Source organism: Lipotes vexillifer, unplaced genomic scaffold, assembly GCF_000442215.2.
Source record: "Lipotes vexillifer unplaced genomic scaffold, Lipotes_vexillifer_v1.1 scaffold1003, whole genome shotgun sequence".
In the NCBI taxonomy this organism is placed as follows: domain Eukaryota; kingdom Metazoa; phylum Chordata; class Mammalia; order Artiodactyla; family Lipotidae; genus Lipotes; species Lipotes vexillifer.
The window spans coordinates 2087771-2099615 of record NW_006798890.1 but is presented as its reverse complement, the minus strand read 5'-3'; the positions used below and the strand labels follow the sequence as shown (position 1 = coordinate 2099615).

Below are 11845 nucleotides of genomic sequence, written 5' to 3'. Positions count from 1 at the left end.
GGGCACCCGCGGGCCGGGCGGCCGGGCCCCGGGGCCCCAGCCGCTCCGCGGCATGTGGGATCTTCCTGGACTAGGGCACGAACCAGCGTCCCCTGCATCGGCAGGCGGACTCTCAACCACTGCGCCACCAGGCAAGCCCGTTTAAATTTTTATTTCAGGTAGGGATACCTATCTTTTCCTATATTTATTGGCCATTTGGGTTTCCTTTTCTGTGAATTGCTCATTTTCCCCCAGAACTTATACTTGGTTTTATTCTCATAACCGGTAGGCATCCTACATGTACACCTGCTTTGCATCCTTTGTGGGTTATGTGCATTGAAATATTATCTCTGGTCTGTGGTTTATTTAGTTATTTTTTACCTTGCTTATGGTTTATTTTGTGGTGTAGAAATTTTAATTTATTTTTTTGGCTGTGTTAGATCTTCGTTGCTGTGCGTGGGCTTTCTCTAGTTGCGGTGAGCGGGGGCTACTCTTCAATGTGGTGTGCGGGCTTCTCATTGCGGTGGCTTCTCCTGTTGCGGAGCACGGGCTCTAGGCGTGCAGGCTTCAGTAGTTGTGGCAGGTGGCCTCAGTAGTTGTGGCTTGCGGGCTCTAGAGGTCAGGCTCAGTAGCTGTGGCGCACGGGCTTAGCTGCTCCGCAGCATGTGGGATCTTCCCGGGCCAGGGCTCGGACCCGTGTCCCTTGCATCGGCAGGCAGATTCTTAACCACTGCACTACCAGGGAAGCCCAGAAAATTTTAAATTTTAGTTTAAATGTAGTCAAATTCATCAGTCTTTCCCTCAGATTCTGCAGACTGGCTCTTCTTTCATCTTGTTCCTGACCACTTTCCTCCAACCCACCCCACGAGGCCTAGCCCTCTCTGCTAGAAAACACTTTACCCACATTGTACCTTCTTCTTCTTTTTTTTTTTTTTTGCAGTACGCGGGCCTCTCACTGCTGTGGCCTCTCCCGTTGCGGAGCACAGGCTCCGGGACGCGCAGGGTCAGCGGCCATAGCTCACGTGCCCAGCCGCTCCGCGGCACGTGGGATCTTCCCGGACCGGGGCACGAACCCGTGTCCCCTGCATCGGCAGGCGGACTCTCAACCACTGCGCCACCAGGGAAGCCCTGCACCTTCTTGTTCTAACAATGTCTATGGGCTCGTGAGATTAGTAGTGTTGTGGGAAGAAGGATGCTTTGGGTTCGTATCCTGGCCTTGACACGAGAGACAGCCAAACACAGTGCCGAAGAATATGGATTATGAGCTACAGTGCTGATTTGAATCCTCCGCCACTTACTAGCTGCGTGATCTTAGGCCAGTTGCTAGACTTCTATGCGACACAGTGTCCTCATCTATACAATGGGGATAATAATAGTACCTACCTCATAAAGTTGGGGTTATTATGAGGATTACATGAGTTAATACAGGTTGTTCCCTAATAACAGTGTCTGGCATATATCAAGCATTCTATGTGTGTTTGCTATTATTATTGTTGTTGTTGTTGTTGTTGCTAACTCTGTGACTATGGGCAGGCTGTCCTCCCCAAACCTCAATTTTTCTCTTTTGTAAGATAAGGCTACCTTGGAGCGTGGGAAATAAAACAGTGTAACACAGTAAAACAGTGCTGAAGTCCATGCTTGGCACCTGTTACGTGCTCAACAAACGCTGGGTCCCTCTCTTCTTTCTCACTGGGGATGGAGATCATGACTTTATCTTTGAATCCTCAGTCTCTAGCACAAAATAAGGTGCTCAAAAACTGTTTGAATACCTACTCTGCACCAAGCCCTCTGCCAGGTGCTGACGACGTGGATTCCTCAGACACAGAGTCTGCTTCTCAAGAAGTTCTCAGGCTAGAAGTAAGGATGAATGAGAGCTAGAAAGAAATGCCACCTTGGCAACCTTTAGCTAAGAGGCCTGGGCCAAGGCAATGTTTTTCACACTATGCTTACCGGAGCTCCAGGAATTCCATGGACATCTGGATGGAACTTCTGTGTCTGTCCCTGAGGGAGGAAGCTGAGTGGAAGGGAGACTTTCCTCAACCTCCATCAGAGCTGCTCCACTTTGACTGGTTTTAAATATTGGTCATCCGTGCCATTTGATGAAAAGGTTCTGTAGCTTAAAAACACCAGTCTAATAGAATAAATGGGGGCTTTTACATAAAACTATACTAGGAGTTAGTTCTTTTTTTGGGAGGGGGGGTGTGCCATGCTGTGCGACTTGCGGGATCTTAGTTCCAGGAACTGAACCCGTGGTCCCTGCAGTGGAAGCTCAGAGTCCTAACCACTGGACCACCAGGGAATTCCCTACTTTTACTTTTTAACTGATGTATAGTTGATTTACAATATTACGTAAGTTTCAAGTGTACAACACAGTGAGTCACAATTTTTAAAGGTTACATTCCATTTATAGTTATTATAAAATATTTGCTATATTCTCTGTGCTGCATAGTATATCCTTATAGCTTATTTATTTTATACTTAACTAGTTTGTACCTCTTAATCCCCTAGCCCTTACCTTGACCCTCCTCCCTTCCCTCTGCCCACTGGTGACTACTATTTGTTCTCTGTATCTGTGAGTCTGTATCTTTTTTGTTAGATTCACTAGTTTGTTTTAGTGTTTAGATTCCACATATAAGTGACACCATATAGCATTTGTCTTTCTCTGTCTGACATATCTCACTAAGCATTAACACCCTCCAAGTTCATCCATGATGTTTCAAATCCCAGTTTTAATTTTCTCACATGGAAAACAGGGATGAGAGTACTTAATACATAGCCTTGTTGAAAAGGCTTAAAGAGTGTATGTAGTGACTGGCACACAATAGATTCTCCTGAATTCCTTTTCCTCTTATAATCAACAAGTATAATCACTCTAAAACTTAATGTTTAGGATTGAGCATATATATTACTGAACCCCACTGAGCACCAGCTTCCTCTTTTGAAAAACGGGGATAATAATACCTACCCAAAGGTTGATGCAAGAATTAAGTGTGCCCGTGTGCACCAAGTCTTTCGTACAGCACCTGCAAACAGAAGCACTCAGAGCCGCTGGCTCTCTTCTCCCCTCAAACACAGGCCACCGTTGTTGGAACCCTTTCCTTCAGGATCACTGGATGGACCTCTGATCCCTTCTCGGATAGCAGGGAGGTCGCAATGACATTATCCCCTGGCCCATCCTCTTACAGACTTTCAAGGGGAAGCCAGCCTGTGCAGAGCTGGAACTCAGCACATCATGAATAAGCATGAGAGAAGCTCCTCCACACTCACCCCCACCACGAAATCCTCTAAAATTAAAATCAACAATCTCCTCTTACACAAGTGACTTAATTTGTCTTGAATTTGTAATGTCATGTGAAGACTTTCAAAGGACATACTATTACTTGTCATCAGCGCATTAATAGAACATACAACTGCATTTTCTCCAAATTCTTTGCAACAGTTGCTACCAAAGCTCAGAAGAGTCAAATAAAACACCACATGCCCCACCAACAGTGCGCTTCTCCGACTTTCCAGGCAACCCGCACACTCACCTGAGCTTAGCTGGGACATGGAAAAGAATCAAAACGGCACTACACATACCATAGAGATCTGGGTTGCTGCGGATATACAACCTCACAAAGTTTTTTCCTGGTATTGGCAAAAGAGACCCCTTTATTCTGTCAAAGACCTGCAAAACAGCACAGCAGTTAAGTCTAATGAAGATTTTTTTTCTTAAAGTTTAATAACTTTGCACTGCAAAATTGAAACTCAGTGATTAGAGCTTTTATTATTTATTTAGTATCTTTTTATTATTTCATTTAGTATTCTCAAATGCTAACTGACCTTTTACTTTTGAAGACCATATCCAGTATACAAAACCTTTCACATTACTCGATTGTTTAACCACAGAAGAAACAAGTCTGCATTATACGACAAAAGAAAGGTAAATCTGGTTTACAAACCTGGTAAGTGTCTACATCAAAGAATGTTTGATAGTATTCAAATGTCCAGAAGGGGGAGCTTTTCTTCTGTCCAGCAAGTAACTGTCAGAGGTAAAATTAAATACGTAATGAACACAGAAGCAATTTCCTTATTCTAGCTACCCAGAGAAAGAGAAATAGAGAGGGTCTAATGGAAAATCAAGATGTACGAAAGACAAAACTCTTCTGCATTCATCAATCAATTTTACCACAGCCATGCCCAATTCTCAGCCTGACATAAAAGCATCAGTTCTGAAGACACACCAAAAGGTTTCAAATCCTGGTCCCTTCACTAGGGGATGGCTTCATCAAATCACTAGACTCATCTCAGTCTTCCTTATCTAAAAAGTACAGGTGGGCTTCCCTGGTGGCGCAGTGGTTGAGAGTCCGCCTGCCGATGCAGGGGACGCGGGTTTCGCGCCCCGGTCCGTGAGGATCCCACATGCCACGGAGTGGCTGGGCCCGTGAGCCATGGCCGCTGAGCCTGCGCATCCGGAGCCTGTGCTCCGCAACGGGAGAGGCCACAGCAGTGAGAGGCCCGTGTAGCACACAAAAAAATATAAAATAATAATTTTTTAAAAAGTACAGGTAACAAGATCTACCTTATAGGATAACAGGAAGGACTAGCTTAATTACTATGCAAAACAACATATATATGTATATACACACACACAAACATGTACCTACAGAAGGCAGTCAGTGTAAACACCTTTTCCCCTTCCTCCACCTCAACATCCTCACTACTATCACCACCTGAATTCTCAAAAATCTGATATACTGACTCACTCTAAAGAATTAAAAACTTAAAATATACTGCTCTAACAAAAAACCAAAATTCCTATTTAGAAGAGGCACACTAGGAGGGCCACGCCTGTAGCAAGAGCACAGCTCTCTACAGAGGAATGCACGCCCCATGCCAGGAAGTGTGACTGCCATCCTCAGATATCTGAAGAGGATTCATACAGCAAAAAGTACAGATGCACTCTAAGGAACTTTGCAAGACGAGGGAAGGTACTATAGGCAGATATTTTTTGTTCACTATAAAGGAAAATTTTTCCACCATTAAAGTTTTCCAAAAGTGGTAGGGGCTGCTTTACATGGTCATGAGCAGCCTGCTCCTAGAGGTATTCAAGTGCTGTCTTTCTGACATACCACGGACAGCAGTAATATCTTGAGAGGGAAGCTGAAATACAGTAAGTCCCCTATATATGAACAAGTTCCATGCCGAGAGTGCGTTTGGAAATCCAATTTGTTCCTAAGTCCAACAAAGTTAGCCTAGGTGCCCAACGAACACAATCAGCTACATAGTACTGCACTGTAATGGGTTTAAAATACTTTTCACACAAATAATACATGAAAAACACAAAAAATAAAGAAAACTTTTTTTTTTTTTTTTTTTTTGCTGGCTTTAACAAAAACATTGACTCAAGTATTTCATGGCGCTTTCATGATGGTTGACTTTTGATATTTTGGTAGAATAAGTATGTCAAAATATTTAACAGAAAAGTGAGTGTTATATGTGTATTGTAATTACTGCACATTTTTTAATGAGACATAAGATCACACAGGCAAAAACAACTTGATGATATTTTACATGCTGAATGAATCATAAAGAGGACTCTCAACCACTGCGTCACCAGGGAAGCCCAAGAAAACATTTTTAATCTTACAGTACAGTAACTTGAAAAGTACAGTAGTACAGTACAACAGCTGGCATACAGGGGCTGGCATTGAGTGAACAGGCAAGAAGAGTTACTGACTGGAGGAGGGAGAGGAGGTGGGAGATGGTAGAGCTGAAGGATCTTCAGCAACAGGACACGGAGGGCAAGGTGCAATTTCACTCACTCCTGCCACTGATGGCACAGGCTCTGGTTCCTTGCTGGATTCAATTCTATCGACCCTCTTAAATAAACGATCCAGTGATGTCTGGGTAGTACTGTACCAGCTATATCACCGCTGCTTTTACACTTGCTTCTGGACATCCTGGGCTTGAAATAAAGATACTGTACTCTATACAGTACTGTACAGTAAAGTTCACAAAAGCACAAACACTTGTAGAGGATGCACACATGTGACAATGTACGCCAGACACATGAACCTACATGATCGGACATGCGGACACATGTTCGAATCTTTGAAAGTTCGCAACTTGAAGGTTCGTACGTAGGGGACTTACTGTAGAGGAAACTGTAGATTCTTTCCAACTCTAATATTGCAAGATACTGAACACCAGAGACCCATGCTCCATAAGCTAGGTCAAGAAAGTCTGTCACTATCATAGAATATTGGTAACCTCTTCCCGATTCCCTGACGAAATTAAGATAATGGATAAAGTGTTTTCAGTTTTAAGATTTTTTCCCCTATACATTTCTTCTTAAACTTTTGATGGCTGCTGTTGTTCAGTGTGATGGTAAATTTTATGTGTCAACTTGGCTGGGCCATGATGCCCAGATATTTGATCAAACATTGTTCTGGATGTTTCTGTAAGGGTGTTTCTGGATGAGCTTTACATTTAAATTGGTGGAGTTTTTGAATAAAGCAGATTGCCCTCCATAATGTGGGTGGACCACAGCCAATCAGGTGAAGGCCTGAAGAGAACCAAAGGCTGACCCCCTGAGCAAGAGGGACTCCTCCAGCAGATGCCCTCAGACTACATCTGTAATATCAGCTCTTCCTGCTTCTCCAGCACAATGCCTTTGGATTCAAATTCTCTTTCCTGAGTCTCCAGCCTGCCAGCATCCTCCATCAGATTTTGGATTCACCAAGCATCCACAATCATGTGAACCAATTTTAAAAAAAGTAAATCCCTTTCTCTACATATACATATCCTATTGATCTATTTCTCTGGAGAACCGCAACTAATTAATACACTCAGTTATACTAAAAATCATTCCTGTATCCTGAGGGTGCCAACAACTTTGATAAGCACTTAACATACAGTACTCTAATACAGAGGGACTCAGAGTGCCTTGGTTTAAAGTTCCATCTGCTCCTGCCAGTTGTGTGTCCTGGGGCAACAAGTCACTTAAATTCTGTGCCTCAAGTTTCTCATTTACAAAATGAAGCTAAGAATAGTTCCTTGCATATAGGGTTGTTTTAAGGATTAAATGAGATGATCCAAGTAAGGAACTTTAAATGGTACCTGGCAGCTATTAAACACTGAATAAATACTAGCTCTTGTGATGATAATGATGGCAATAGTCAGTATACTATTTTCTTATATTTCCAATGAGGAAATCCAGGTTTAAGGAAATTAAAGTACCTTATCCAAGACCACAGAGCTATTACTACTGGCCAGACCTGGATTCAAACTCAGGCTCCTAAGTCTGAGCTCTTGCCACAATATCTAGTATACAATGCTATTTAATTTGACATACACTTTGGTACTTATTTTGATATTTCATGGAGTTCCACGAAGAGCACTTGCCACTCCACTATTTCATGAGCCTGTGAACACACTGCTATAAGTTGAGTACTCCTCTAGTGAATCACGATCATGATCCATTTATAAAATATTACTAGAAATACTGTTTTTCTGGAATGCACCAACAGTGTACATCGAAGTAAATTTTTGTGATCAAAAACAGCTCTGATATTCAAAATTCAACTGGATGCAGAAACCTAGAACTCTCCATAGAATCCTCCCTCTCTTCCTCACCCCTTTTCCACCAAGTCCTAGTGAGCCCATCTGCTAAACATCTGTATCCAGTTCTAGTTCAGGCCACTTCACCAGTCTCCTACCTGGTTTTCTGGCCTCTAGTCCGTCTCCCACCAATTCATACTCCACAGGGCCACTGTATCTTAAATACCTTTAAATGTATCTGGTCATATTGCTTAAAGTCTTTCAATGGCTCCCAATAGTTTTCAGAATACAATTCATACTCAGAGGGTTGAGTCCTTGCCTATCTGCGAGCCTCATCTCCTGTCTTCACCTATATTTTGCTCCCAACGTACATGAAGATGGAAGATGTGCTTTCGGTACCACGTTCTTTCATGCCTCTGTGACTTCACCAAAACTGTTCCCTTTGCCCAGATCACCCTTCCACACCTTCTTCCTGGGTTTGACTATTCTTTCAACAAGATTCAGTTTAAATGTCACTGCCTCCAGGAAGCCTTCTGTAACCCCCTTGTCTCTGCTCTCACAACCCCAGCATGCTTCCCATGGGTAACAATGGTCTGTTTGCTTGTCTGTTTCTCCCCCAAGGCAGATTTACCTTGATTTACATGATTTACCTTCATGTCGCCACTGCTTGGCATTCTACCTGGCACAAAGGAGACAGTGAATAAATGCATGAGCGAGGTTTTTAAAAGTTAAAAGAGTAAGCGGGGGCCGAAGTGAGATAGTGGCATAGACTTATATACACTACCAAATGTAAAATAGATAGCTAGTGGGAAGCAGCTGCATAGCACAGGGAGATCAGCTCGGTGCTTTGTGACCACCTAGCGGGGGGATAGGGCGAGGAGATATGGCGATATATGTATATGTATAGCTGATTCACTTTGTTATAAAGCAGAAACTAACACACCACTGTAAAGCAATTATACTCTGATAAAGATGTTAAAAAAAAAGGTAAAAGAAAAAAACAATTTAAAAGACAAGTTCAAACCTCAGTTTTGTCAGAGTCATCATTTCCTAGTAACTCATCATCCTCTTCTCTCCCTGAGCCTCCTGGGGGTCCTGGCTGGTGTTTTGGGGTTTCACCAGGATCCTCGATGCTTATTGTGGTGGCATCTGGGTTTGCTGCTAGAGAAGTGGCTGTATCACCAAATTCTGAAATCAATTAGAGTACAAGGGTATCAGTGACCTTACCCACACTGGAAATGCCATACTTTTAATTTAAAGACAAGCTGTTACAACCTCAGCTTTGCTATAGACCCTATCTGAGACAAGTGGCAAAAGGCTCTGAAAAAAATCTCATCTAGAAATCAAGCTGACAAAGAAATATGGTTATGAAAACAACAGAATTTGAAGTCAGACCAGAATTTTAGTCCTGGCTCAGTTACTTAGTAAGTATTCAAGCCTGAGTAACTTAACCTCTATAAGCTTCACTGTTCTCATCTATACGCTGGGGAGAATAATATTTATTTTCAGGAATTTTGGGAAAGTTAGGAATATTACTTAAGTAAAGCCCTTAGCAGAGTGCCTGGCCAGTAGCAAGTAACCAATCTAACCCTCTCTTCTTTGATTCAAGTTCAAAAAAACTTAATGGAAGTTATTTTTTCCAATAAGTCCTATGTAATCACTACAGAAAACACGAGGACAAAAATGAAAGTAGAGGGCTTCCCTGGTGGCGCAGTGGTTGAGAGTCCGCCTGCTGATGCAGGGGACACGGGTTCGTGCCCTGGTCCGGGAAGATCCCACATGCCGCGGAGCAACTGGGCCCGTGAGCCAGAGAGGCCCGTGTACCGCAAAAAAAAAAAAAAAAAAAAAGAAAGTAGAAACAACAGAATAAAAATCACTCTTAGTCCCATCCACATAAAAGCAAACACTATTAACTTTTGGTATATTTCTTTTTCTCTATAGAGTAGATTCATGCCAGTGATGATCATTCACTCAACAAATATTTACTGCGTGCCTACAGTGTACCAAGTACTGATTTAGGATGTGACAGTACTATGTAAACAATGTTGTACCCTGCTCCATCTGCCAGGGATTATATAAAAAACTATTTTTTTCATATTATATCAGTCTTTAAAATGACCAGTTACGTGGCTACATAACAGTTCATCAGCTGGAGGTGGGAACAGTAGGAGAGAGACACCACAAGTTAACACAATTATTCCACTGTTATTGGATGTTTGGGCGCTTCTCGTTTTTCATTAGTACAAATAACACTGTAAGGAGCATCTGTGAGGAGAAAGCTTTTGGGGTTATTGCCTTAGTATGAACACTATCAGTGTGATCACCAGGTCAAAGGGTGCAGACCATTTTTAAGGCTCCTGAGCCATACTGCTAAACTGTTCTCCAAAAGAACCACCTATTCATGTCCACCAGCAATGATTGTGACTTCCTGTCTCTGAGCATCCTAACAAACTTTATTCAGCTGCTCTTAGATAAAATTTAGGGCAGCTGTGGAATTTGGCAGGACTCAGGAAGGATGCCAGCAGGGCACCACTGTAACACTACAATCATGGCAGTAGGATGGGGCTCTTGGATAATCGAGCCCAATCTTACTGCCTTTCAGCTACGCAAATAGTTTTATGGAGAGAATTAAAGTGACTGAAATTAATAAGGTGGCTGATCCGTAACAACTACTCAAGCTTCAGTCTCCCATGTTTTGGCAGCATGAGGCTCTGGAATGAGAGGGTCCTCTGTTTAAGATAAGACTCTAGCACTCCATGACCTTGGGCAAATCACTCCATATCTCTGAGTCTCTGTTTCTTCAACTATAAAAAGTAGAAAATACTTATCTCGCAGAGAGATTTTGAGGATGATATGAGATAATAAATACTGTTATCGCTATCATTTACCAACTGGACAGGGCACTGACATTTAAAAAGATGGTTATAACTTTGCCTAAGGCAATCAGTCCAAGGAAGATATATTTAAGTTTCATATTTTAAAAACAGTAGTTTACCAGGGGAAAGGACATGCCAGAAGGAGGAACAGAGAGTGTCACTTTAGAGGTACCAAGTCCAAAGAGGTTCAAGAGATGATAACTCATCTAGTTGATGGGATTAGGAAAGGCTACTTGGAGAAGCTGCCGTATGAGAAGGATGGCCAGAAGCAGTGGGGATGGCATCTCAGGCAAAGGGTATGGGATGAGCAAGACCCAGAAGACAGAAAATGTGTTCCGTGTGTGAAGAACAGCAGATGGAAAGTCTGATTTTAATGTAGGATGTGTGTACCTCGCACATGACTATTCACATATTCTGCTCTGTATTAGTTATTCTTGTCCATCTCAGTGCCTTGAGGGCAAGATTGGTATGTTTCTGATTTCTGCCACCAACATTACCTGCTTCTACATCCTACGCTATGTTTTGCCTCTGTTCCTTTCCTGACACAATGTCTCCCACCTGCAGGGCTCTGACCTTCACGTTTTAACACTACCATTTTTCCTCGGAGAAGCTTTCCATGACCCCCACAGCATCCTGTGTTCTTTTCTAAAGAGCCAAGTCTTTAACACGGTGTAGAAAGTCCTGTGTGACTTGGCTCCTGCTTCCTCTCAAACCTCACCTTGTGACAGGCCTCCCCCACCATCTGTGCTCTGGTACACTGGCCTTCTTTTAATTCCTTGGGAAAGAAAATGAAACAGACTTCCTCCCTTCTCAAGTACTCTGCACGTGCTGTTCTTCACACTTGAACTTTCTTGCACTGTACTCCCAGATAGGATGACCAAGGAAGGCCTCTGGAATGGAGTGAGATTTAAGCAGAGCAAGGGAACAAGCCATGTGGCTATCTGGACTAAGAATGTCTCAAACAGAAGGATGGCTCAAAAGCCCTAAGCTGGGGCTTCCCTGGTGGCGCAGTGCTTGAGAGTCCGCCTGCCGATGCAGGAGACGCGGGTTCGTGCCCCGTTTCGGGAAGATCCCACATGCCGCGGAGCGGCTGGGCCCGTGAGCCATGGCCGCTGAGCCTGCGCGTCCGGAGCCTGTGCTCCGCAAATGGGAGAGGCCACAACAGTGAGAGGCCCGCATAACGCAAGAAAAAAAAAAAAAAAAAAAAGCCCTAAGCTGTTAGTGTACCTGGCATCTAGGAGGGACAGTGATGAGGCCCATGTGGGTAGGCAGAGAGAATGGTCTAGAGTAGCAGGAGATGAAATCAGAGGCAGCGGAGGCCTGGATCATGTAGGGCCTCCTAAGCACAGAAAGGGCTCTGCCTTCCACTCCTAGTGAGATGGGAACCACTGGAAGGTTTAGGAGGAATGACGTGATCTGACTTGGTTTGTTTTTTTTTTTTTTTTTTT

At 43.2% G+C, this 11845-nt stretch overlaps 1 protein-coding gene across 2 annotated transcripts in view; it reads right to left on the bottom strand.

The window, feature by feature from the left end:
- Positions 1–11845, bottom strand: part of YIPF1 (Yip1 domain family member 1) — a 33478-nt gene that overhangs the window by 19432 nt on the left and 2201 nt on the right. For both annotated transcript variants that reach the window (XM_007471163.1, XM_007471162.1), the window contains 3 exons: positions 8546–8709; positions 3921–4001; positions 3559–3646 (listed from right to left, as the gene is read on the bottom strand). In XM_007471163.1, the coding sequence (XP_007471225.1) occupies positions 3559–3646; positions 3921–4001; positions 8546–8709 (333 nt within the window). The remainder of the gene's footprint in view (positions 1–3558; positions 3647–3920; positions 4002–8545; positions 8710–11845) is intronic.